This window comes from Muntiacus reevesi, chromosome 3 (assembly GCF_963930625.1).
Source record: "Muntiacus reevesi chromosome 3, mMunRee1.1, whole genome shotgun sequence".
In the NCBI taxonomy this organism is placed as follows: domain Eukaryota; kingdom Metazoa; phylum Chordata; class Mammalia; order Artiodactyla; family Cervidae; genus Muntiacus; species Muntiacus reevesi.
Window position 1 is genome coordinate 111,499,470 of NC_089251.1, and position 27,942 is coordinate 111,527,411.

A 27,942-nucleotide genomic window follows, 5' to 3' on the forward strand; every position below is an offset into this window, starting at 1 on the left:
GAGGAAAAATAAGGTCCTTGAGAACTCTTTCTCCCTAGCCTGGATTCCTGGAGCTCTTGAAGGGCCCTTGTCTGCTGAGAAGCCCTGGCAGAATGATGATGAAATACTACTGTTTATGGAGCACCTACTATGCGCCAGGCACTTTCCACTCTAATATTCAGAGCTTCCTTCTGAGGCAAGATTCTTACTTTTTGAGACTCAAAGAAGTAAAGTGACTTGCGCAAGTTCACGCCACTAAAAAGAGACAGAGCCCAGATCTGTCTGACTCCAAAATCCTTGATTGCTCCCCCGGACCCACTGGCCCAGTTGTGTAGCCAGAGCTGGTGACGACCTGGGCCCCCACCTCACTGCTGCAGATGTTGCCCACTCATGATCTGGGCAGAAACGTTGCTCTGCCACCGGCTGCATGGCTTCTCTGTCCCCGGGCAGCTCTCCTGGATGCTGGGGCCTGGGTGGGGAGTGCTGGCGGCAAGGTCGTTGGCTGTGTCAGCTCTGTGGACCTTGGCAAGTCCAGCCTGGCAAGCCTTCTGCTGACACACTGTTGGGCAACCATAGCCACCCCTGACATCCTCTCCTGGCTCTCCCTCTTCCCAGTTGTGTGACTGTGGGCCGAACCCCAAATCTCTGTGGGCCTCAGAAGCTTCACCCAGGACAGTGCCTGCTTGCAGGGCTGCTATGAGGACAAAGCGAGGCCCTAGGTGTCAAATTCCAAGCAGTTTCTGGCATACTGGAGGAGGACTTTGCTCCCCACTTCCCCTGACTAAGGAACTGAGGCAAACAGGCCCCACAGACAGGCACGCATCTTTCATGCAATTAAAATCTCATAATAATCTTTTTTTTAAAAGGCACAAGTAGATTTTGACAAATTATAATTAGATTGATCACCAGATGTAGGTTTAATGTGAACTAAGGACATCAATTTTATGGCCACACATACATATTAAAAAAGCCACTCTAAGATGCTGGGCGAAGCCCTAGCAATGTGTTCACTTGGTCATACAAGTGTGTAAAATTTGTGAAAGTGGGCCTTTAGGGAAATCGCATAATAATTTTAATTCTCGCATTTATAAAGTTCATTTAATGCCCTTTAACCTTCCTACGCCTTCATAGCATCCCCTGGAAGGAGAGTCTAGAGTTAGAGGGGCTGGGTCTAAACCTTGCTTCATCACTTAGCTGAGTGACCTGGGTGCATCACTTCATGCTTCTGTGCCTCGGCTTCATTACCTTAAGCCACTTGTGGATGTTGGTTTTATGGGGACTGAAACTCATGCAATTTTGTAGGACCTTCTTTTTTTTTCACTCTGAAACCATTTTACTTTATTATATTAAGGAAAAATTTAGAAGTGCAATTTAGAAGCAATGCAGATGCCAAAATGTGACTTTAAACTATTTTTGGCAGAATTTGTCTCTCTGAGATCTTCTGATCCTAATAAATACTTATAGGGGAAGAGTAATGGATAAAAATAAATAAAATACATCTTATTCATGTACCTGTACACAAAATTGGACAGGAAAAAGAAAGAACGCTATGACCTATGCAAATACATATCGTGAAATTATTCCTGAATGTGAGGATTGGAAGACTTTGCAGGCCTGAAATATATTTGTAAGGGAAACTTTGTAAAAGGGAAAAAAGCATTCCTCTACTTGGAATGGGTAAGCTATAGTCTGATTGTGATGCCAGAGAATTTAGTTGAACATAACACTGAGGCTTCTTCCATGGCCCACTGATTTAGATAATGATGGCAGTAAAAAATATGTTAGTGAAGTTCATTTAATACTGCAGAAGGATAATAAGCAGATCTGGGCAGGAATACACATAGATGTTAATCTAAATACATTTTTAAAAAACATGGTTTTCTAATAAACTGACAGGACATGAACAGCTCATTCACTTGATAGTCATCTGATATAAAGGCATTGTTATATAACTTTAAAATACACTTAAAAGTTAGGCTTGTGTTTTCTATGTACAGTAGATAAAAGTTTTATTAGACTGCAGAATGTTGTTTCATGGAAATTAAGAAAAACATGTTTCACGCAAGACATTTTGCCATGAAGTGAAGTGAAGTTGCTCAGTCGTGTCCGACTCTTTGCGACCCCATGGACTGTAGCCTACTAGGCTCCTTGGTCCATGGGATTTTCCAGGCAAGAGTACTGGAGTGGGTTGCCATTTCCTTCTCCAGTACCTTCTTTAAGAATAGAAAAATCAGTTGTGAAAGTGAACATTTAATGAATGAAAAAACAAGTTAGTACAAATTATAAACTAAAATAAGATGACCAAAAATACAAACATCACAAACCCAGGAGAACACCGAAGTACTTTTACTGATGAAGTGCCTGCCAATAATTGCCAACATATTTTACATGCACACCCTTTACTCATCTCTTCACATGTTAGTGATATTTATTTTGAAGCCAACGCAATCACAGAAAAGTTGTTGGGACATCCCTGGTGGTCCAATGGTTAAGACTCTGCTTCCACTGCAGGGGGCATGCGTTTGATCCCTGTCAAGGAATTAAGATCCTGCCTGACACAAAAAGGTTGCAAGTATAGTACAGGGAACTTTTCTTACTTTGAATAATTTGAAAGTAAGTTGCCAACGTGAGCCCCAGCACCCTCAATTACTTTAGTGTACAATTCCTACAAACAAGGACATGTTCCTATGCTACATAACAATCAACATAAGGAAACAGACTTTGAATAAAGCCAGGAAATTAACATCTAATTTCATTGAATAACATCAGGAAAGTAATACCTAATCTCTAGTTTTTACCTTTTAAGTTTCATCAAATGCTCCAGTGAAATCATGGTAGTAAAAGGGCTCAGTCCAGAATTGCATGTTGCAATTCTTCACCATGCCACTTCAGCCTCTTGTTGTTTAGTTGCTCAGTTGTGTCTGATTCTTTGCGACCCCACGGACTGTAGCCTGCCAGGCTCCTCTGTCCATGAGATTTCCAGGCAAGAATACTGGAGTGGGTTGCCATTTCCTTCTCCAGGGGATCTTCCTGACCCAGGGATCGAAACTGCATCTCCTGCATTGCAGGTGGATTCTTTACCGCTGAGCCACCGAGGAAGCCCCACTTCAGCCTCTGTTGGTCAGGAAAACTTATCCTCAGTCTGTCCTCCCCTTTCACAGTCTTGACACCTTTGAAGAGTTGTTATTTTGTAGCATGGTTTTCAATTGGGGTTGTCTGTGGCTTTTTCGTGATTAGACTCAGGTTATCTATGCTACTAGGACTGTCCCTGGAAGTGATGCTGTGTTCTTGATACACCCTGATTTATCAGGGAGGACCCATTTCCATTTGTCCCAGGGTTCACTTTGATTACTTGATTAAGGGGATTTCTGCTAGACTTTGCCATATACCAGTTACTCTTTTCCTCTTTGTAATGAATCAGTATTTCTTGGGGAAGTACTTTGAAGTTATGTAAACATTCCTTCTCATATAATGAATATGTATGTTTCTGTATATTTAAGTATGAATTCATGGTCTCCTATTTTATTCAATGACTTGTAATCTGTTACTTTCATTATTTACTTTGATGCTCAGATTGTCACAGACTTGTCAATGGGCATCCTGTCCAGCTGGGATCGATGTCCTTTTGACATTCCTGGGACTTCCCTTCTAGCTAGTTCAGTTGGTAAAGAATTTGCCTGCAATGCAGGAGACCTGGGTTTGATCCCTGGATCGGGAAAATCCCCTGGAGAAGGAAATGGCAATCCACTCTAGTACTCTTGCCTGAAGAATCCCATGGACGCGGCACCTGGCAGGCTACAGTCCATGGGGTCGCAAGAGTCGGACACAAGTTAACAGCTAAACCACCACCACCCACCAGCACTCTATAAACATCTTTTGTTTTCTGGTATATGAAGATATCACTTTTCTAGCCCCTGGAGTCAACCAGTACTAAAGAAGCTCTGATTTACTCTTTTATTTGGGAATAGTATTTAAAAACCATGATCTGGGTGCCAGAATCATATTTGGAAATCAAGATCTGGAGACTTCCCTGGTGGTCCAGTGGCTAGGATGCTGCGCTCTCTATGCAGGGGGCCTGTGTTCGATCCCTGTTCAGGGAACTAGATCCCACATGCCATAACCCTAGGATCCCATATCTACAATGAAGATCAAAGATCCCGAGTGCCACAACTAAGACCCAGCACAGCCAAAAAAATTAATTAAATAAAACAATTAATAATTTAGAAACCAAGATCTGCTAATTGCTATTAGGGTGCCACTGCTCTCAGGCCCTCCTAGAGCTAGGGAATATTTGACGTGCATGCGTCCATCCACACACACAGAGTTATATTTATATTTACTTATACATACTGAAAAACATGCAAAAGTGAAAGTAGCTCAGTCATGTCCAACTTTCTGCGACCCCATGGACATTCTCCAGGCCAGAATACTGGAGTGGGTAGCCTTTCCCTTCTCCAGGAGATCTTGCCAACCCAGGGATTGAACCCAGGTCTCCCACATTGCAGACGGATTCTTTACCAACTGAGCCACACGGGAAGCCCAAGAATATGGAGTGGGTAGCCTATCCCTTCTCCAGCGGATCTTCCCAATCCAGGAGTCGAACCGGGGTCTCCTGCATTGCAGGCAGATTCTCTACCAATTGAGCTCATGAGCACATACTATTACCTGTAATTTTACTCCACTATAATGGGATTCATTCTACTTTTCGCCCTTTCTATTAAATACATTATACCTCCCTTCTTGACACAGGGGCTTCCCTGGTGGCTCAGATGGTAAAGAATCTGCCTGCAATGTGGGAGACCCAGGTTTGATCCCTGGGACAGGAAGATTCCCTGGAGAAGGTAATGGCTACCCACTCCAGCATTCTTGCCTAGAGAATTCCAGGGACAGAGCAACCTGGTGGGCTATAGTCCATAGGGTCATGAAGACTCGGACACAACTGAGCAACTCACACTTTCTCTGACATTGAGAAATCTGGTTTCCAGTATTCTTAATTTATTTACTCATTGAACCAAGCCTCCATTTGTAACTGATCTCCCTTCTCCGCCAGCACCATCTCTACTGTGAGATGCCTTCCTCTCCCCACCTGGGCACTGATACCTTGGGTCAGGTTGCCTCCACCCGTTCAGGGTCACCTTCACCCTGCTGGACCTGACCTGTTCCTCTGTGCCAGGTCGCTGCTCTGTGTGGACACCCTCCTGTCCCTGTTGAGGCCAACGTGGAGCCCTTTTTTTCCTCTGGTGCCTGCTTTTGCCGTGTTCCTTTCTACCCAGCAGTTTTAGGGTGGACATTTTCAGGAAGAGAAAGGAAGAGAAGGAGGTAGAGCTGTTAGTGATTTTTGGAAATGAATAGAGAGATGATTCTGTCTTTCCTCTTGCAAGGTTAATTAAACAAACATTTATTTACTTTTGGATGTGCTGTGTCTTTGCTGCTGTGCATGGGCTTTCTCTAGTTGTGGTGAGCGGGGGCTACTCTTCCTTGCGATAAGCAGGCTCCTCATTGCAGTGGCTTCTCTTGTGCAGCACCTGCTCTAGGCACGGAGTTCAGTTGTTGTCTTGCACGGGCTTAGTTGTTTAGGGTATGTGGGATCTTCCTGGAACAAGGAGCCCATTTTCCCCTGCGTTGCCAAGGTGGACTCAACCACTGGACCACTGGGGAACTCTGCAAGGTTTTTTTTTTAAATTAATTTATTTTTTATTGAAGGGTAATTGCTTTACAGAATTCTGTTGTTTTCTGTCAAACCTCAACCTGAATCAGCCATAGGTATACATATATCCCCTCCCTTTTGAACCTCCCTCCCAGCTCCCTCCCCATCCCACCCCCCTAGGTTGATACAGAGCCCTTGTTTGAGTTTTCTGAGCCATACAGCAAATTCCATTCATTATCTATTTTACATACAGTAATGTAAGTTTCAGGTTAATTTTTTTTAAGTTTTATTCTTGATAGTAGATATAAAACATGCCCCTTCACACATAGATGTATTTGCTACCTGTAGTACTGCTTGTATGTTTGTAGTCAGAATTACGATAAATTCTACTTTGTGTAATTCCTATTGAAAAAGAAAAACATTTATAATTGCATATGTTGCCTATTCCTTATAGGAAGAAGCTTCCTTTTTGAGTTAATGTCAAAGAGGAAATGACAATTTAGTGATAAGTAAAAGAATTGTGCACAGATTTGCTTCTTGCTCCACACGAGTCCTTGTTTCTCCACCATCCACGTACTTCCAGATGTCTTGGGAATAATTCATATTGGAAGAGATGTAGAGTGAGAAGAAACAGTGGTCCTGAGTAGGTTGTTTAAAATTTTTATTTTTCAAAAGCTAAAAAGGAAAAAAAAAATGTACTCTACCCAAAGAAGACACTGGGGCCTCTCCTGGTGCTGCCTTGGAAGGGCCCATGCAAATGCAAGGCCCTGGAATTCGAGTCTCAGTTTCACAGCAACTCTGCCTCTAAGAATGCCTTTTCTAGGTGTTAGGAGGACATGAAGTGCTTGGCACAGTAAGTGCTCTGTAAAAGAGGGTGGTTGTCATAGTCACTGGTGGTGTTCTCATCTTTGCTGCCTGGAGGAGGAAGTTCAGGAGGGGGAGACCCAGAGGCGGGAGGAGACCCCTCGCTGGGGGTCATGGTAAAACTGAGCTGGAAGCTGGCTCCCGGGGTTTTAAGACTTGCACTTTTTTGCACTGTGAGGAGCTGTGTTTTCTGAGCCCTGTGTGTGGCCTGAAGGCCAGAGTGTCAGTCCTGGAGGCGCTGGAGGTGAGATGAGACCTCAGCTGGGATTTCCAGAGCCCAGAGCCTGATTGGAATCATTAACTTGCGGGGATAGGGGGTCTCTTGGGCCAAGATGGTCCCTCAGTTTATTTATTTATTTTTAATTAATTAATTTTTTCCATTTACTTTTATTAGTTGGAGGCTAATTACTCTACAATATTGTAGTGGGTTTTGTCATACATTGACATGAATCAGCCATGGTCCCTCAGTTGAGTTCAGTCGCTCAGTCGTGTCTGACTCTTTGCGACCCCATGAACCGCAGCACGCCAGGCCTCCCTGTCCATCACCAACTCCCGGAGTCCAAGTCCTTCAGCTGCTCTCAATCTGAAGGGAGAGACACAAGTCAACCCTCAGGAGTCCTTAGTCCCAAGAGGGAGACACAGCTGCACCATTAGGAACCCCAGATCTAATTGGGGGGTGACACAGTCCAGGCCTCAGAGATGTAGTCTGGTAGAGGAGATCAGCCTGGGTTCGGGGAGCCTTCAGTGTAATGGGGAGACACAGGCCAGCCCGGGGGAGCCCCTATTCTTTTTTGGGTTGTGCTGCTTGGCATTTGGGATATTAGTTCCCTGACCAGGAATCAAACCCAGGCCCCCCTACAGTAGAGGCATGGAGTCTTAACCACTGGACCACCAGGGAAGTCCCAGGAGCACCTGTGGTGAGGAGAGAGAGACAGCCCCACTCCCAGTAGCTCTAAGAGGGGAGCCAGGATGCCCTCCTAGGTGGGGCAGGGTGGGTGGGAGCACTACCGTGGAGGGCTTTCAGGAGGAAAAGTTCATGACAGCACTCTCCCATTTGAACAGCGCTGTCTGGTTTACAGAGTGCTTTCACAGCAGTTATCTCAGTTAATCCTCACGTGACAACGGGACGACGATGTTACTATCCAAGCGGGTACAGCGACCATCATCATCGTTACCAGTGACACTGAGCTCCCACTGCCCAGCTGACCGTTTGGAAATGAAGGGGTACCCTGTGAGACCACATACTCTGCAACCCTATGACCAGGGTGGACGTTTGCTCTCCTTCTGTCCAGAGGCCTCGAACTACTTGCCGGTACAGCTGGGAGACTGGAGCAGCAGAGGGCCTGGGTTAAGGTCTGGAGCCACGAAGTAGAGAGTGAGGACTAGGTGGTTTGCATGCTCTGTGCCTCCAAGCTGTTCCCCGTGCCTGGGGTGTGTTTCCATTACCCTGTCTCCTTGGTAAGCTCCTGCGTCACCCTTTATGGTCTAGCACAGGCTTCACGGGTTTTCCCTCCCTGCCTCTTTGGAAGAATAAATTGCTTCTTCCCTTAGTTCCCCAGGGGTCATCTAGTCCTAAGGGAGCACTTAGTGGGAGATGTAATCACCCACTTACCTGCAGCTGGTGGGTGTTCAAATGCAGATGGGGTCAGAGACCAATAGGGGAGGTTGACTTATCACCAAGAGACTTTCCTGGTTTATTATTTCAGTGAATCACCAGGGTTCAAGGTCAGGCCTTGGTCTCCCAGGGTGTAGTTACATCAAATAAGCACCTGGGTCTGAATTCTAAAATCAGAATGCCAATTCTGGGAGGTAGAACTCTAAGATAAAGGATGGGTAAGTGTGTGTGCTCTGGAGTCAGGCTGCGTGGGTTTGAATCTTGGCTCTTCCCTTTCAGCTGTGTGGCCCTGGGCACGTGACTTCACTTCTCTGTCTCTGTTTTCTCTCCACTAAATGGAGCACTGAAGTGAAGTGAAGTGAAAGTCGCTCGGTCATGTCCAACTCTTTGTGGCCCCATGGACTGTACAGTTCATGGAATTCTCCAGGTCAGGATACTGGAGTGGGTATAGCCTTTCTCTTCTCCGGGGGGTCTTCCCAATCCAGGGATTGAACCCAGGTCTCCTGCATTGTAGGCGGCTTCTTTACCAACTGAGCTGTCAGGGAAGCCCTAAAGAGAGCATTGTGTTAAATCAAATAATGTTGATAAAGCATTTGGCACAGTACTGGGTGCTCAATAAGTTTTACCAATTTGTAAAATAAACTTTACGAATATTTACTGATAAGTTTTATAATGAAAGTCAACAGTATCAGGCAAAGACCATTTATTCATTCCTCAAATATTTATTGAGGTTCTACCATGTTTGAGGCTCTGTGCTGAACGCTCAGATAAATCAGGCAGGTTCTATCTTTCATGAAGTTTATATTCCAGGGAGAGGGAATGGATATAGAACCCAAATTTCTTAATTCTGTATTTCAACTGTGGCAAGTAATTACAGAGGATCAGTGAAAATCATGGAGATGGAGACAATCTGTCTATCAGGGTCACTTTCCTGGTAGCTCAGATGGTAAAGAATCTGCCTGCAATGCAGGAGACCTGGGTTCAGTCCCTGGGTTGGGAAGATCCTCTGGAGAAGGGCATGACAACTCACTCCAGTATTCTTGCCTGGAGTATCCCCAGTGGACAGAGGAGCCTGGCAGGCTACAGTCCATGGGGTCTCAAAGAGTCAGACACGATTGAGTGACTAAGCACAAAGTTTTCACAGAGGAAGTGGCATTTGGGTTGAGACCTGATAGGTAAAAAGGAGTTGCTGGCAAAGGCATTGGAATTAGGACAGGGCATTTGAAGAAGTGAAAGCAGCCAGTGAAGAGACTCTGGTGTGTGAAGGGGAGTGTGAGACAAGATGAGTTTGGTGAGGTAGGCAGGGCCCTGATGTTGCTGCTTCTCAGAGGCCATCGTTGGGAGCTTGAATTTATCCTGAATACAAATGGCAATCCATGAAGGGCTACTTTTAAGCAAGAGAGTAACAAGACCTGGCTTATCCTTAAGAGCAATTGCTCTGTCTGCTCAGTTGAGTTTCAGGTCAGTTGCTCAGTCGTGTCTGACTCTTTGCGACCCCATGGACTGCAGCACGCTAGGCTTCCCTGTCCATCACCAACTCCTGGAGCTTGCTCAAACTCATGTCCATCAAGTTGGTGATGCCATCCAACCATCTTATCCTCTGTCGTCCCCCTCTCCTCCTGTCTTCAATCTTTCCCAGCATCCGGGTCTTTTCAAATGAGTCGGTTCTTTGCATCAGGTGGCCAAAGTATTGGAGTTTCAGCTTCAGCATCAGTCCTTCCAATGAACACTCAGGCCTGATTTCCTTTAGGATTGACTGGTTTGATCTCCTTGCAGTCCAAGGGACTCTCAAGAGCCTCCAACATTACAGTTCAAAAGCATCAATTCTTCAGCACTCAGTTTTCTCAGCTTTCTTTATGGTCCAACTCTCACATCCATACATGACCACTGGAAAAGCCATAGCTTTGACTAGACGGACCTTTGTCAGCAAGGTAATGTCTCTGCTTCCTAATATGCTGTCTAGGTTGGTCATAGGTTTCCTTCCAAGGAGCAAGCGTCTTTTAATTTCATGGCTACAGTCACTATCTGCAGTGATTTTGGAGCCCCCCAAAATGAAGTCTTTTACAGTTTCCATCGTTTCCCCCATCTATTTGCCATGAAGTGATGAGACCAGATGCCATGATCTTAGTTTTCTGAATGTTGAGTTGTTTCTTTGAATGTTGAGTTTTAAGCCAACTTTTTCACTCTCCTTTTTCACTTTCATCAAGAGGCTCTTTAGTTCTTCCTTGCTTTCTGCCATTAGGGTGGTGTCATCTGTGTATCTGAAGTTATTCACATTTCTCCTGAAATTTTGATTCCAGCTTGTGCTTCATCCAACCTGGCATTTTGCATGAAAAGTTAAAAAAGCAGGTGGCAATATACAGCCTTGACGTATTCCTTTCCTGATTTAGAGCCAGTCTGTTGTTCCATGTCTGGTTCTAACTGTTGCTTCTTGACCTGCATACAGATTTCTCAGGAGGCAGGTAAGGTGGTCTGTTATTCCCATCTCTTTAAGAATTTTCCAGTTTGTGATCCACACAGTCAAAGGCTTTGGCGTAGTTAATGAAGCAGAAGTAGATGTTTTTCTGGAACTCTCTTGCTTTTTCAATGATCCAATGGATGTTGGCAATTTGATTTCTTGTTCCTCTGGCTTTTCTAAATCCAGCTTGAACATCTGGAAGTTCTTGGTGCATGTACTATTGAAGTCTGGCTTGAAGAATTTTGAACATTACCTTGCTAGTGTGTGAGATGAGGGCAATTGTGCAGTAGTTTGAACATTCTTTGGCATTTCCCTTTTTTGGGATTGCAATGAAAACTGACCTTTTCCAGTCCTGTGGCCACCGCTGAGTTTTCCAAATTTGTTGGCATATTGAGTGAAGCACTTTAACAGCATCATTTTTTTAGGATTTGAAATAGTTCCAAACTGGTTCCAAACCGGGATGGACTACAGAGTGGCAAAAAAGGAAGTAAGGAGACCAGTGAGGAAGTTGGATATGGTAGATGTCAAGCAAGAGAGGATGCTGATTTAGACTAGTAATAGCATCTTGCTTCACACAGCAAGGTGAGAAAGAGAATCAGGATGTATTTTGGAGGGAGAGCTAACAAGACTTACTAATGGATTAGATGAGATCAAATTTTGACTGGTCCAAATCGGTGGATGAGTAAGTTTGGGCTTTTGCAAATCAGTGCTTGAAGGGGCCATTTAGCTTAATGGGGAAGACTTTGGGAAGAATTAATTTGTGAGTGTTTGGGAGCATCAATGTTGACCATGTTGGTTTTTAAAAATAATTCTTGAAAATATTAAGAGTTCAGATTTCAAATTATCTCATAAAGCTATAAAATTTCTTACTGTGTTAAAATACACATAAGATTACATTTGCCATTTAGTCATTTTTAAGTGTACAGTTCAGTGGCATTAAGTACATTTACATTGTTATGCAACCATCACCAGCATCCATCACTAGCCATGTGAGTTTTGAGATATCTGCTAATCAACCCAAGTGCAATGCAGGAGACTTGGGTTCAGTCCCTGGGTCAGGAAGATCCCCTGGAGAAGGAAATGGCAACCCACTCCAGTATTCTTGTCTGGGAAATCCCCTGGAGGAACCTGGCAGTCTACAGCCCATGGGGTTGCAAGAGTCGGACCCGATTTAGCAACTGAACAACAACAATAAGGGAAAAAAAGCTGAAAAACCCAAGTGGGGTTGTCTAGGAGCTCAAAAATGATATGGACCAGAGGCATCATGAGATCACCTACAGAGAAAGCATAGAGAGAGAAGAAAAGAAGGTATGGACAGAGCCCCCAACATTTATAAATGTGGGTAGGTCAGGACACTGAGAAAGAGTGTTAGTAAGGTGGGAAGAAAAAGCAGATATGTGTGGTATATGGAAGCCCTATTAGTTTTCTAGGTCTGCTATAATAAGCTATTACAGACTGAGTGACTTAAACAACAGTAATTTATTTTCTCATAATTCTGAAAGGTAGAAGTCCAAGATCAAGGTGTTGGCAGGTTTGCTTTCTCCTGAAGCTTCTCTCTTTGGCTTGCTGCTTGCTGCCTCAAACAGCCTTTCCTCGACTTGCTTAGGAGTCTCTGTGGTGTCTTCCTCTTCCAGTAAGGACACTAGTCATATTGGAATAGGGCCCCACCTTTAGGAATTCCCTTCATCTTAATTACCTCTTTAAATAGCCCTATCTCTAAAAATAGTCACACTGGGAGTTAAGAGTGTCAACATAAAAGTGAAGCCTATGGAAAAAAATTGCTTCCAGAAGGTGGAAGGGTCAACTGTGTCAAATGCAGCTGAGAAGTTGAGTAAGATAATAGTGGTCTACTGGCTTTGGCAATAAGTAGGTCATTGTAACCTTGGTCAGAGTATTAAGAAAAGACTAATTAGGGCTCCCCTGGTGGCTCAGTGGTAAGGAATCCTCTTGCCAATGCAGAAGACATGGGTTCCATCCTTGGTCCCAGAAGATCCCACATGCCAGGGAGCAATTAAGTCTGGGTACTATGACTATTGAGCCTGTTCGCTAGAACCTGGCAACTGCAACTCTAGAGTGGGGAAACTGCAACTACTGAGCCCACAGGCTACAACTACTGAAGCCCACACGCCCTAGAGTCTGTGCTCTGCAAAGAGAAGCTATGCACTGCCACTAGAGAATAGCCCCTGCTCTCCACAACTAGAGAAAAGCCCACTCAGCAAAGAAGATCTGGCACAGCCAAAATTAAATCATATATAAAAAAGAAAAGGCTAGAGTAAATCAAGAAGACATGGAGAGTGATCAAGTGGAGAAACACATATAGCAATCTTTTCAAGTTTTGGTGTGAAAGAGAATTGAAAATTGGGGCAGTAGGAAGAGAAAGTGGGGTCATACAATAGTACAAAAAGAAGTCGAGTTAAATGTAAATTGAAGGGGATAATCCAGAAGAAAGAAAATTGTGGTGCAGGAGATTTAGAAAAGAATAATAACAAGAGTGAAATGCCTGAAGAGACTAAGAAGATGAAATTCAATGAAAAAGTAAAGTGGTTGGCCTTCAGTAACTGGGACCTGTCTTGCACATTAACAGAAGTGAGGTTGAATACATCACTCATTACATAATTTGCGGGGACCAGTGCAAAACGACAATGTGGGCTCTCGTTCAAAAATTTCAGACTGCAGCAGAAGAGCACTATCCAAGCACAGAGTCCTTCTAAGTCCGGGGCCCCTACGACTGCACAATTTATATGGAGCATGTGATGATGACGGAGTAGACTGCTCTCTGGGCGGGTCCATTCTCCTTCTTGGGCCTCAATTAACCCATGGAAGAGTTAGAGGAGATAACTAAGAACATTTCCCACTTCACCCTTCTACAAGCTGGAAGGTCACGCCCAAGGCGTAGGAACAAAGTTTGCGCCTTTTTTTCCAATTCTAACCATGCCAGATTTGTGCTCATGCCTTTCTGGAAGGCTCCAAAAAAAGCGTCTGGTGACCATAGCAACTCACACCAAACTCTGGGGCCTTCCGCTCCGCCCACTGCTTCACGAACGCGCTCTTTGATTGGCTCAGCACGTCGACCAATGGCCGGCAAAGCGGGCTATCTGCCGCGCGGTCAATGGTCGCAGGCTCGAAGTGGGGCGGGATGTGAGAGTGAGCGGGCGGGCCTGGGCGGAGCGGAGCCTGCGTGTTTCCGGCTCCGCAGCGGAAGGCGGACTGCAGCCGTTGGACCGGACGCGATCCGAAGGGTCGGCGAGCGCGGGACGCGAGTGCGGAGCTCGGATTTCGGAGCGTGGCTAGCAGCTGGCACGATGGGCGGGGAGCAGGAGGAGGATCGGTTCGACGGCATGTTGCTGGCCATGGCTCAGCAGCATGAGGGCGGCGTGCAGGAGGTAACGGCCCGCATGGCGTTGGCTGGGCCCGGCCTACTCGGGGGAAGGCCTCAGCCACGCTCCCTCCGTCCTTCTCTGCCTTCGAGAAGCTGAGATACACCCCTGGACCTCGCGGGCTCTGGGATTCCCCTCCACATTCTTAACTGCACTCGAGCTTCCGGTCTGGGCTGCTAGTACCAAGTCTTTTACTCGTACCAGGCCTGGTCTCCCCCGAGACCTCTCAGTAGTTTCTGCCTTTGCACCTCGGGCGTCGCGGCACTCGCCCCCGGAAAAGCCCCAGAGTTTTGGAATTTCCGCTCCCCCCCCCCCCCCCCCCAATGCTTTCGGCTCCGTTTCTCCGTTGGTGGCCGCCCCCGAAGGGCATCCCTTGGGATGAACCTTTCTAAACATTGCGACTTGCCTGCACGGAGACTTGGAGCGAGCGAAAGAATGTCAGAGTGGGAGGCGATATTAACACGTGGTCTTTGAATGGGGGAACAGGAGGCCTGTGTTCATGATTGTTCTACACCTCACCTACTAACTTGGGACCCTTCCACGTCTCCCATCCTCAGTTTCTTTTATTTGAGATTCAGCTACGAATCCGTATATTTCCTGAATTTGTAGGAGAGTAGTGTCTTGAAGGGAGGGGAGGAACAGTGAGGAATTCTCAGTAACCGGGCTTGACCAGTCAACACATATTTGTTCGAGTGATTGATGTGTGCAGGAACATAATTCCTGCGTGGTGACCAGACCCAGTAACACAGAGTGGATGAAGGATAAGGACCAACTTAGAAGAGGTTCTGGAATTGGTGTTTTGAACCATGGAAAAGTTCAAAAGGTAGAAAAGCCTGTCAAGATCAGTCTTTTTATTAAAGACACTGAAGGAACTTGCCTAAGATCATCCAACAGGCTCCTGACCTGGAGGGGACCAGCATCCTTAGGCCAGTGTGTGCTTTCCACAGACCATTTCAGGTTCTGTGTCTCTCTGGGGACAAAAGTTTTGAACTTTCCATTCCCATTCTCTCATTCAGGTAGGTACCTGTGGTGACCAAGGACTCCTAAGGCCTTTGAGGTTGGAAGAGTACTATTTGAGGATGTGAAAGGCTCCCTCTCCCCACCACCCCCTAAATTGTTGACACAACTGGATTTGGAATGTGTTCATTTTTGAGTGAATTGAAAAAAATGTGCAGGAACAGGAATTGAAACCTTTGAGATAAAATCTAGCATCAGATTTCTTGGGCAAATAAAAGGGCTTAGTTATAGATGCTAACCTTAGGTCACCACTAGATCGTTTCATTCATCAGAATGTTTATTGAGCATGTACTCTTGAGTCAGATTTGGTGCTGGGCACTGAGGATGTTGACAGTCATGGTTCATAGTGCCTGCTTATGAGGACTTCACTCTCCTGCAGTGGGTCTCTTGCTCTGGACCAGACACTGCTCGGGACCTCAGCTCCTTTGCTTCCTTTGGTTCTCACAAAGGATCCTCACATATATCCCTGGAAATAGGCCCTGCTGCTGTTTCTCTTTTATGGAGTTAAAAAACTTTCCTAAGGTCAGAGAGCTCATGTATATCAGTCTTGATACCCAAACTGATGTTCTTAAACCACTTGGCCATCCAGCCAGAATTAGTTGGTCTGAACTTTCTTTCAAATGGCTTCATTTGTTCCCTTCCTTCCAGCTCTGCCCTTGTAACTCAGCCAGTGCCACTCTGGATGGGTTTTTTACTATGTGAAGAGGAAAGGTGGGCCCCAGGTGTTTCAAGCCATAGATGCCCGTATCCTCAGACTGCCTCTAGCACCACAAAAAATGTGAAATATATATACACGTGCACACAAGAAAATGAGAAATCTGGGAGTTCCAGGTGGTCCAGTGGTTAAGAATCAGCCTGCCAGTGCAGAGGACATGGGTTCGATCCCTTGTCTGGGAAGGCCTCACGTGTGGAGCAGCTAAGCCTGTGTGCCGACAACTACTGAGTCCACGCCTAGAGTCCATGCTGTCCAAGAGAAGCCACTGCAGTGAGAAGCCTATGCGCCACAATGGAGAGCAGTGCCTGCTCACCACAACCTGAAGAAAGCCTGTGTGTCAAAACGAAGACTGTGTAGCCAAAAATAAATTAAAAAGAAATGAGAATTCTGCCTTTCAAGGGGTCCGGGTAAAGTTAGTTCAGGCTTCCTGGCAGAAGTGACAAAGCCCAGGCCTGTGGGGAGGATGTTTCCTCAGTTGAGAGGCTGGGGGCGATACTGTCTAGTCCCAGGCTCCCTCCTAGGCTGAGAGAGCTGGCGTCCGTGCAGCTGAGGGGCCCCCAATATGGCGTCTCTTCAGTCTCTGTCTTTGTTTCCTTTCAGCTGGTGAACACTTTCTTCAGCTTCCTTCGACGCAAAACAGACTTCTTTGTTGGAGGAGAAGAAGGCATGGCAGAAAAGGTGAGTGTTGGGGGCCAGTGTCCTTTGGGCAGCTCCGTTTCTCCAGAAGAGCTTATCTGGCCTTCTTTGGCATACTAATAACTGTTAGCAGAAATAAAATTTTAGCCAAGGGCAAAGAGTTGGGGAAGGGAAGCAAGCCGTCGTTTATTAAAGCCCCTCACCTCGCCAACTGCATTACCTACCCTATTCCCCATGGTCCTTTAACTGAGGAGCAGGTGTTTCTGTCCCCATTTACAAATGAGGAAATCGGTGTGAGTTATAGCAAAGTCAGTGTTGTCCAAATTCTTGAACTGAGTTATGGGAGAGCCAGGGTTGGGACCAGAGTCTCATGTAAAACTGCTTTCTGCCCCTTACGCAACGCTTTTTGGTTCCTTTTCTCCATTGAGGGCAGTGAAAGCGTTAGTCTCTCAGTTGTGTCCGACTCTTTGTGACCCCATTGACTGTAGCCCTCCAGGCTCCTGTGTCCATGAAATTCTCCAGGCGAGCATACTGGAGTGGGTGGCCATTCCCTTCTCCAGGGGATCTTCCCAACCCAGGGATCGAACCTGGGTCTCCTGCATTGCAGGCAGATTCTTCACTGTGTGAGCCCCCAGGGAAGCCTGTGTTCTGTCTGATTAGCTCACTGGGAGGCGAGAGCAGGCCAGTGTTAGAAATGGAGCTTAGAAGACAGATACAGGAAAACTCAAAGCCAGCCAACCCTAGTCTTTTCAGATTCTGTGACCCACCGTTCAGGGATTTGAAAATAGTAGTGGTGGTGTTTTTTTAATTGTCTATCTCCTATATATATATGTATATATGTATGTATCTTTTCTAGGTTCTTTTCCATTATAGGTTATTATAAGAAATTGAATATAGTTCCCTGTGCTATATAGTATGTCCTTGGTTTTTTTTTGTATTTTGTATATAGTAGTGTGTATCTGTTAATCCCAAATTCCCAATTTACCCCCCCACCTTGGTAACCATAAGTTTATTTTCTATGTTTGTGAATCTTGTTCTGTATTGTAAATAAGTTCACTTGTATCATTTTTTTTAGATTCCACATATAAGTAATATCATATATTTGTCTTTCTCTGACTTACTATACTTAGTATGATAATCTCCAGGTTCATCCATGTTGTTGCAAATGGTATTATTTCATGTTTTTAAATGGCTGAGTAATATTCCTCTGTGTGTGTGAGTGTGTGTGTGTGTATACACCACATCTTCTTTATGCATTCATCTATTATTGGACATTTGGATTGCTTTCATGTCTTAGCTGTTGTAAGTAGTGCTCTTGTGAACATTGGAGTGCATGTATCTTTTCAAATTAGAAGTTTTGTCTTTTCTGCATATATGCCCAGGATTGGGATGGCTGGATCATATGGTAGCTCTATTTTCAGTTGTTTAAGGAATCTCCATATTGTTCTCCATGGTGGCTGCACCAGTTTATGTTTGCACCAACAGTGTAGGAGGGTTCCCTTTTCTCCACATCCTCTCCAGCATTTATTATTTGTAGACTTTTTGATGATAGCCATTCTGACTGCTGTTAGGTGATTCCTGAGGATTGTGCTTTATGGTACAGGTTCTGAGAGTTTGAATGTCTTCTGATTCTCTAGGTTGTAATTATATTTTTGAAGATTCGTAAATAATGAAGATGTCATTTCACTGAACTGTGAAAACTGACAGTTGTTTTCAGTTAAACAGGAGACATAATAACCAAAAGGAGACATTTTACAAACTGCTTTCCGTGGCCTCGGAGTTCTAACAAGCTGAAATGCTTGATGATATGCCTTGATCTGAGGCTACTCTGTGGTACGGACATGGTCCTGGAGCAGGAGTCCTGGGTTCTTGGTCTAGCTGTGTGGCCTGGTTGATTTCCCACCAGTTCTCTGGTCCTTTTAATCTTCACACATGTCAAGCAGAAGGAGGTGGACTCACTGACCTTTAGGGCCCTTTCTGGCTCAAGTATGCTTTCTGTGTTAGCACTAGCACCTCCTGTTTTTCTGTGGGCCAGACTTCACCATAAAATATCAGCATTCATTCATTTAATTAATATGTATTGAACAGTTAACACTTTGCCTGTGTTAGCTACTGTGACAGAGCCACTGGGATAGCAGAGGTGAATATAGACATGGTCTTTGTTTTCATGGATCTCACAGTGTAGACTCCTTACTAAACCCTACTCCCCCCACCAAAAAAAGACAGTGAGGAAGTGGTGGGTGTTCAGGTAGAAGTCCTAGGAGCATAAGATGGTGACTAACCTAGGTTGGGGGCTCAAGGAAGACGCTGCGGAAGAGGTGCCTGAGGTATGAAGGGAGAGTGAGGTAGCAGGCAGAAGGGGGAGAGATGAACAATATTGAGAAGTGGTGTCTTGGGCGTATCACAAGGATGATGGTAGCTGTTCTGTTGGACGTCTGCTGGGTCCTCTGTTATGCTCCTTGCCTCTTTGTTCCCTTAGAGTCAGCTCTTTCTCAGGAGGTTGCTTGGACTCTCAGGCAGGCAGAAACCTGTCCAGCCTTCCCAACTGGTCTCCAGTTGTAACACCAGTAACTCCTTTGTGTTGAGGACCTGCTGTGCATCGGGCTACCAGATAAGTCCTTTCCAAGTGTTCTGGTTGAGAGCATGTTCTCTGGAGCCAGGCAGATGTGGCTGAATCCCATGTGCCCGTCTCCCTGCTTGACAACTGTGGCATTGGATGAATCACATTCTGAGCCTCATTCCCCCCTGCCGCCCCCGGAAGAGGGGATAATCTTTCTCTCACAAGGCTCTTTTGAGAATAAAAAGGGTGTCCCTGGCACATGAGAGTACAAGTTCCCAGTCCCTTTTTTAAACCTCTTGGGGCCAGGTGTATTTTGGAATTTAGAGTTCTTTGGATTTTAGGGTTAAATATGCACTGTATTGCCTCCTAAAATCCAAAAGAATTCTAAATCCCAAAACACATCTGGCCCCAATAGGTTCAAAAAAGGGACTGTGAACTTGAATTCTTGGGCTTCCCTGGTGGCTCAGATGGTAAAGAATCTGCCTACTATGCAGGAGACTCTGGGTTGGATCCTCCCTCAGAGAAGGGAATCGCTACCCACTACCTCCAGTATTCTTGCCTGGAGAATTCCGTGGACAGAGGAACCTGGCGAATTACAGTCCATGGGATTGCAAAGAGTCAGACACGACAGAGCGACTAACACTTTCACAGTGCATATACTGTATATAATATACTCTACTCCAGTCCAGGGGTCAGGAGCAGCATAATGTGATGAAACATTGATATTTCTGCAGAAAAGTGTATATCAATATTTATGCCAAGATATGAAAACTGTAAATACCTTCATGCTTCAAACTTAGAGAAACACAAAATAGTTTTTATAGCTTTTGAAGCTAGGCATTATGGATTTGCATAAAGACCGTAATGATCAAATCAGTATGTTATTGACATAGGAAGAGACAAATAAACTAGTGAAACAGAGAACCCAGAAAAAGTCTAACTTTAAGATGTGTCCAGTAAGGTAATTCAGTTCATAGGCAAAGGATGATTTAATAAGTCGTGCTGCTACAACTGGCTATTTGTAAAAGCACCAAAAGTGTAAAACGATCTGTTTTATTCATATGTGCGTGCTTGCTCAGTCACTTCAGTTGGGTCTTTGTGACCCTATGGTCTGTATCCTGCCAGGCTCCTCTGTCCATGGGATTCTCCAGGCACGAATACTGGAGTGGGTTGCCATGCCCTCCTCCAAGGGATCTTCCTGGCTCAGGGATCAAACCTGTGTGTCTTATGTCTCCTGAATTGCCAACTAGTGCCACCTGGGAAGCTTGTTGTACTCATATCTAAAAATAAATTGCAGATCAAGAAGAGCTTAGTAAGGAAAGCTAGGAAGCTATGTATAACCTTGTGTGGAAGAGACCAAGCAAGGATAGAAACCTGGAAGCTGTAGAATAAAAGAGCTGTTTGTTTCTTCAGATGTAGAAACTGTGGCAGAAGAGATGCAATGACATATAGTCATTTGAAAAACAGTAGATCTGGGAAAAATGTGCAATGCAAAGGACAGATAAAATTTAGGAGACAATTTAATTTGCAGGAACTCTTGTAAGTTGACAAGAAAAGGATAAATGGAAAAATGGGCCATTCCATGAGGAGCATATGAAAAGATACTTACATTCAGTAGTAATCAAGGAAATGTAGGTGAACTAAACAGTGAGATGCCTTTTTTTTTCTGGTCAAACTGACAAAAATATTTTTTTAATTGCTTACAGGGATGTGGGAAAAAAGGGTACTCTTCAGACATTGTTGGTAAAAGTGAATTATAGTTCTTTTTTTATTATAAAAGATGCTCAATATAACTAGTCATTAGAGAAAGGCAAATAAAAACCACAGTGAGATGTTGTCCCCTCACACTCACTAGGATGGATTCTCTCAGAACCTCCCGAAAACACTTAAGTGTTAGATACGGTGGAGAAATTGGGACTCTTGTGCACTCTCAGTGGGAATTTAAAATAGTGCAGCTGCTGTGGAAAACAGTATGGTGGTGCCTCAGAAAATTTAAAAACAGAACTACCAGGTGACCAGCATTCCCATTTACCCCCTGAGATTGGAAGCAGGACCTTTTTTTAAAAAAAATTCTTGGCTGTGCTGGGTCTTAATTACCGCATGGACTTTGTCTAGTTTCGGCGAGTGGGGGCTGCCCTCTAGGCGAGGTGCACGGGCTCCTCACGGCGGTGGCTTCTCTTGTTGCGGAGCGTGGTCCCCAGGACGAGTGGGCTCCAGCAGCTGCCGCCCACGGGCTCAGGGACTGCGACTCCCGGACCCAGGCTCGGTGGTTGTGCTGCACGGGCTCAGTCGCTCTGCGGCATGTGGGGTCTTCTTGGATCAGGGATTGAACCTGTGTCTCCTGCATTGGCAGGTGCGTTCTTTACCACTGAGCCACCAGGGAAGCCCTGGAAGCAGGATCTTGAAGAGAGATTTGCACACACATAGCAGCACTGTTCATAAGAGCCAAAAACTGGAAGCAGTCCAAGCATTCATTGATAGATGAATCAACAAAATGTCCTATATCCATGTAATATAATATTATTCAGGCTTCCCTGATGGCTCAGCAGGTAAAGAATCTGCCTGCAATGCAGGAGACACAGGAGATGCAGGTTCAATCCCTAGGTCAGGAAGATCCCCTGGAGGAGGAAGTGGCAACCCACTCCAGTGTTCTTGCCTGGAAAATTCCATGGACAGAGGAGCCTGGCAGGCTACAGTCTATAGAGCTGCAGAGTCGGGCATGACTGAGCACACACACACATACATACACATTATTCACCCTTCTAAAGGAAGACAGACAAGAACACATACTGAATTACACCATTTACATGAGGTCCTAGAACAGGAGTGTGTCTTCTCCCTCAGACGTGTCCCCCCACTCCATGATCAGGTCCAAGACCTCATGCCTTTGGGTTGAGCTTAAATATCTCTCAGGAGCCTTCCTTGGCCAGTCTGGGGGGACCCATTATTTACTCTCCTGTCACCCAGGCTAGGACAGGGAAAGCTGTGTTCAGGTATGCCCACCGAACACTCTGGGGCCTAGAACTGGCCCAGCCCTGCTCACCCCTTCCTCACTCTGCTGGGCTCTGGTTCCCAAAGACATGTCCAGCGACAGAAACTTGACTCTGACAGCCTGCCAGTTGGCACCCTGAGTAGGCTACAGTCTCGCGGGGGTCTCTGCCTGGGCCTGGGCCCAGGTAAAGTGGTGGGAGGAGACCGGGAGGAGGGGTCAGAGGCTGCTGTGATTGGCCTTGACTCTGCCTGGTGGTTCAGCTCTGCCCTCATCTGCCCTCCAGGAGCTGGGAAGGAACAGGATGAATGGGACGTGATTCACTGGAGCTGGGAGAGGGGACTGCCCCACTCCTGCCTCCCCTTGGCCGCTGGTTAGCAGGTGGCCTGAGTTCAAGGTCTCCCTGATTAGGGTGGAACAGCCTCTGCTGGCGTAATTGGGCCATGACCAACCCGTTCTGTTGACAGCACAGTGGCCTTCAGGTGGCTCATTTATTTCTTACACACACCTCATTTTGTTAACCCATTTGGTTTCGGGGTGCTTTTGGTACCCTTTAACCTCGAAGAGTGTGGAGCTACTGTAATGTGGCATGAAGTTAGAGGTTTGAGGGTAACAGGAAGAACTGGCACCCAATGAATGAGAAGCCACAGGGCATTTGGCAGAACCCTAGGCCTAGGAGCCCATGGCTGACTTTGGTGACCCTGAGCCTCACGTGGTTTCCCTCAGCTCTTGCAGATCTATTTCCCTCTAGCTCTGGCTCAGAGATTCTTGAAAGATGGTTTGTTGACCACTGATCATGTGGTGGGCGTCCTGTGAGGCTGCCTCCAGGTGTGTGGGTTGACATAGAGTTGGGTTTCCTAAGTTGGGTAAATTCCTGAGTCTTCCAAAGGTGAAGAGGTGAAATTCAACAGACACTTGAGCTGGTCCTGGAGGATAAGAAGCTGCTGGCGAGGTGACCTGAGAGTGGAGGCAAGGATACTCTAGGCAAAGCACAGCTGTGTGAGGCTGCTTTTAGAAATAATACGATGGAAGCACAGAGAGATGACCTCAGGGTCACACAGGTAGAAGGAGTAGGCCAGGATCTCAGATGTAGATTGACTCAAACATGCATGAGAATTGGCCAGGAGGGCTTGTTAAAAGTACAAATTGCTGGGCCATACCCCTAGAATTTCTGATTCAGTAGGCCTGGAGTAGGGCCTGAGATTTAGCATTTAATTCTAGGTGATGCTAATATATTTTATGGATCAGGGGAACCACACTTCAGGAGCTTCTGATGTAAAACATGAGGTGTAACCTTTCCTCCTGTTGTTATCTTCATAGCAGAGAAGGTGCTTCTCCACCAGCTGACCCTGGGTTAGCCTCAGCCAGGCAGGGGGTGTTGGGAAGCCAGCAGTTCATATGCAGCTGGTTTGTGGCTAGGACTGTGCCAACCTCTTGACAAGTGTCATATGCAGTCTTCATGACAGCTGATGAAACTGAGGCTTAGGAAGGTCACAGTTGTTTCCTTGTCCAAGGCCACAAAGCCAGACCAGGTGGTAACAGTATCGGGGTCGCTCTTGGGCCGCAGAGGGGGCAGCTAGCACGATGCAGTTTAGAAGCATCCTAGGAAGGCATCGTGGGAGAGGACAGATTTGAAATGGATAGCTTACAGGCCGAGGAGAGGAAGACGCTGGCCTTTTCCCTCCAGAAAGCTCTTTTCGGCCTGAGAGCTGAGGAACAGTTTCTCAGAGGGGCTGAGGCTGGCGTTCTCCTGACAGCTTCACTCTGCTGTGAAGAACTGTCAAAGCACTTATCATTTGGTCTGCCTGACATTCCTGTGAGGTAGGGACTCATCCTCGCTGATAAGGACTCTGAAGCTCTCCGGGGATCTTCCCGACCCAGGGATCCAACCTACATCTCCTGCATGGGCAGGCAGATTGTTTAACCACTGAGCCACCAGGGAAGCCCACTAATATCGTTAATAGGTTAAGTAATTTGCCAAAAATACAATAGCTAGTGTGTGACAAAGCCTGGATTAGAACGCAGGTTGTCCAGCTGCAGTGTTGGGTCTTAGTCCCTGGACTGCCTTTTTTTAAGTGGTTGCTATTTATTGAAGCAGATACTTTGCAGGTATTCTCATTACAACTCAGTGAGACAGATGTGTATTAAATCCCGTTTTAAAGATGTTGAAACTGAGGTTCTAAGTGCAATGCCCAGGCACTCAGAGATGGGATTGGCTTCATGTCTTGGGATGTGTCTTCTCCCCCAATGTCTCTTAGCCTTCTCTTCCTTCTTCAGCTTATCACACAGACCTTCAACCACCACAACCAGCTGGCACAGAAGGCCCGGCGGGAGAAGCGAGCTCGGCAGGAGACTGAGCGGCGCGAGAAGGCGGAGCGTGCAGCCAGGTTGGCCAAGGAGGCCAAGTCAGAGACCTCCGGGCCGCAGATCAAGGAACTGACCGATGAGGAGGCCGAGAGGCTACAGCTGGAAATTGACCAGGTAGGAGTGGGCTTCCCTCCCTTGTCCCCTGACCCCCATGGACACTAGAAGTGGGGCCCCTCTTGCCAGCTGTTTTCCCCTTTGCCACAGAAAAAGGATGCTGAGAATCAGGAGGCCCAGCTCAAGAATGGCAGTCTTGGCTCACCAGGGAAGCAGGTGAGATGGACTGGAAGGGTTTGGGAACTTCCAGGGCTCTTCACCCACTCCTTTTCTCTGGAAGGCCCACCCCACCATTCCCTTAGCTTTGGGAATCCTCCCCATACTCCAGGATCCCACATTGGACCAAAGTGGGTTAAAAAAAAACCCCAAAGCTCACTGGCTTAATTTAAGCCTTGGCAGGAAAGCCGGAGAGCCAGAGATGGGCGGTGCTGCACGGACACCGTGCGGGCGGCTCGGGTGGGTGGGTTTCTCTGACACGCCTGGGGCGTGTTCTCCTCGGGGCTCCTCCTGCTCCCACATAATCCTTGGGGCACTCGCTCAGCTCTTCAGAGGTTCTGGTCTGAGCCTGGGTTCCCACCCTCCGGACAGAGAAGAAGGAAGCTGACCATTTGGCAGGCTGGTTTTCCTTTAGAACAACTCTGCTGGTGGCCACCTCTTGACCTGCTCTGGGCTGGGCTTCCTTCCCAAGTCCCGTGGCTGGGTCCCCGGGGTCCGTGTCTGACTGCCACCACCCCCCCCAGCTGTCCCAGGGTCTCCCCATCTGAGCTTCTCTCAGGCAGACCTAGCAGAGAGCCAAACAGGTTTTACCTCTGACTCCCAGTGGGCCATGGACTGGGCAGGGACCAGGTCTTCTGTATTGTCTGCGTCTGTATGCGCAATGGTGGCCAGTGGGGTTCAGTCTAGGTCTGTCAGGGAAGTAGCCGAGCACCCCAATTGTGAGCAGGAGGCCGAAGAGGAGGAGGAGGAGGAGGACGAGAAGGACAAGGGGAAACTGAAGCCCAACCTTGGCAATGGGGCAGACCTGCCCAGTTACCGCTGGACCCAGACCCTGTCGGAGCTGGACGTGAGTGTGGGGGCTGGGGCGGCAGGGTGGAAGCCGGCCTGGGGCCCCTCCTGACCGCCCCTGCCCCGTGCAGTTGGCTGTGCCCTTCCGTGTGAACTTCCGGCTGAAGGGAAAGGACGTGGTGGTGGACATCCAGCGGAGGCATCTCCGGGTGGGGCTCAAGGGACAGCCCGCGATCGTGGACGGGGAGCTCTACAACGAGGTGAAGGTCGAGGAGAGCTCCTGGCTCATCGAAGACGGCAAGGTGGTGACGGTGCATCTGGAGAAGGTGCGAAAGGCCCGCCTCCTGGCCTGTGTTCCTGAACTTAGGGGCCCTGCTGGGGGCTGGATGGGCATATGTTATTTCATCTCCACAATAAGACTTTCATAGTATGTTTATCACATTTTAGAGTCAGAAAAAGGGCAGCTCGAGAGATCTGCTACAACTCTTGCCTCTAGGAGAGGGTGGAGTTAAGGATCAGAATTGTCTTTAGTACCAAAGCCTTTTCCTTTCCATTAGGTTTTTGTTGTTGTTGTTCTACCAGTTTATTGCTACCAACTCATCTCCCTCCACCCTCATGCATGCATGCTCAGTCATGTAACCCCATGGACTGCAGCCCGCCAGGCTCCTCTGTCCATGGACTTTTCCAGGCAAGAATACGGGAGTGGGTTGCCATTTCCTTCTCCCAGTCCATTAGGTTTTTTTCTAGTTTTTATTTTGGGTCTGAATTTTATTTTGGGTCTTAGTTGCCATGTGCGGGATCTTCCTTGTGACATGTGGGACCTTTAGTTGCAGTACATGGGGTCTAGTTCCTTGACCAGGGATCGAACCTGGGCCCCCTGCTTGGGAGCTCAGAGTCTCACCCACTGGACCCACCAGGGAAGTCCCTCCGTTAGGTTTGTATACAAGCATTCAATTCAACAAATACTTGAACACTTACTGCGTATCAGAGACTGTTCTAAGTGCTGGAGGGAGAACAGTGAACAAGACGTAGAAAACTATGCCCCTCGGGAAGCCCGCATGCTCCCCCTCTCAGAGACCTGGGATACAGACCCCGGTACATGAACGTGGTCTCCGTGAAGTGCCAGGGTCTGAGGAAAGTGTCCCGTGGCACGTACTGCCTGGCCCAGCCTACCTGACCCGCCTTGGCTGCCTCTCACTCACCCATCTGTGCCCTTGCCCTTGCATTTCCTCCCACCTGGAATGTCCTTCCCTGCTCTTTTAACGTGGTTCACGCGTGTCATTTAAGGCCCAGCCCATGTGTATGTCCTAATCTCTCCCTCCACCCTGGATGAGTGTCTCCCTCTGTACTTTATTCTTTCTCTTATCATGCTGGCTATCTCCGTGTCTGTCTCCCCCAGCCACCGGGGAGGGCAGAGGTCTCGCCCATCTGCCCCTAGGTCCCAGTTCAGGCCTCGCAAGTCCCTGATGCAGGATGTGGCTGGGAGAGAGTTTGGTTCTGGAAGAGCTGGGGGGTGGTCACCAGGGTCCAGAGTGAGCCACCACCCATCCCTAGGTGGCCCTCCTCTTCCTCTCAGATCAACAAGATGGAGTGGTGGAGCCGCTTGGTATCCAGTGACCCTGAGATCAATACTAAGAAGATAAACCCCGAGAACTCCAAGGTGAGCCCAGGCTGGTTGGAGGAGCTGTGGTTGGGAGGTTTGGGGCCTGGGTGGCCCCAGGGCTTCACCCACCCTGTCACTGTCTGCCCCCCAGCTGTCAGACCTGGACAGTGAGACCCGTAGCATGGTGGAGAAGATGATGTATGACCAGAGACAGAAGTCCATGGGGCTGCCTACCTCGGATGAGCAGAAGAAACAGGAGATTCTGAAGAAGTGAGCGAAGCAGAGATGGGGGTTTGGGGGAGGTGTCTGCGGCTGGGACCTGGGTGACAGCGGCAAGTGTTTACTGAGCAGAACACAGGAGCTGCCCCGCCCCTTCCAGGATGAGCCAGCCAAGTTTATGGCTTTATAGCCTTGGCTTGCCTCCCCTAATCACTTACTGAGGTCATCTTGAGGGCAAGGCTACCTCGGGGTAGGAAAGGGTAACAGGCGGTCACCATCACCAATAGAAAAAGCAGTGCCAGTGTTGGCACCTCAGCATCCAGCCTTGGGCTCAGATGGGCCTCAGAGGGAGACCTTGGGGGCCCTATTCCTGCCTGGCGTGGATCCAGGTTGCTGAGAGTTCTAAACAGATTAGACCTCATGTTGGAGGCTAGAGAAAGGGGCAAATTTGGGGGAAACATGGCCTGTCTCACCTTCCTGCTGTCTCCTCAGGTTCATGGATCAGCATCCAGAGATGGACTTTTCCAAGGCCAGATTCAACTAGCCCTGTGTTTGCTCCCCTGAACTCTCCAGGCTGAGCTCCCGGCTCCCCACTTTCCTCTCTCACCCTCCCCGGGACTGGTGGGCTGCAGGGCCAGGGCAGGCACGGGGCTGGCCGGCACACAGGTCCCAGGCCATCATGGCAGAAGGGCTGGGGCCTTGGGGGGTATTGTCCTCCCCAGCTGGCCTGCTGTTACACATTAAAACCATTTACCCAGTTCCACTCGTGTCCTTTTTCCCTCTGGCCTTTCTCGGGTTCAGGCCTCTTGGGACTGCTGCTGGGGCCTAGGGACTGAC

The 27,942-nt window shown here is 47.3% G+C and overlaps 1 protein-coding gene across 1 annotated transcript; it reads left to right on the forward strand.

The window, feature by feature from the left end:
• Positions 1–13,754: 13,754 nt before the first annotated feature.
• On the forward strand, positions 13,755–27,880 carry NUDC (nuclear distribution C, dynein complex regulator). Its single transcript, XM_065930160.1, has 9 exons — positions 13,755–13,946; positions 16,273–16,350; positions 24,135–24,338; positions 24,429–24,494; positions 25,222–25,341; positions 25,415–25,609; positions 26,860–26,943; positions 27,038–27,156; positions 27,598–27,880. The coding sequence occupies exons 1-9, from the start codon at positions 13,866–13,868 to the stop codon at positions 27,647–27,649; spliced, it is 999 nt and encodes a 332-aa protein (XP_065786232.1). The 5' UTR covers positions 13,755–13,865; the 3' UTR covers positions 27,650–27,880.
• Positions 27,881–27,942: the final 62 nt, after the last annotated feature.

What these genes read in the sequence shown, in the direction of transcription:
- NUDC (XM_065930160.1), top strand. Translation starts at nt 13,866, where the DNA reads ATGGGCGGGGAGCAGGAGGAGGATCGGTTCGACGGCATGTTGCTGGCC. An exon ending in TTGGCTCACCAGGGAAGCAG is followed by an intron (nt 24,495 to 25,221) that starts GTGAGATGGACT and finishes AATTGTGAGCAG; the next exon opens with GAGGCCGAAGAGGAGGAGGA. An exon ending in AAACAGGAGATTCTGAAGAA is followed by an intron (nt 27,157 to 27,597) that starts GTGAGCGAAGCA and finishes CTGTCTCCTCAG; the next exon opens with GTTCATGGATCAGCATCCAG.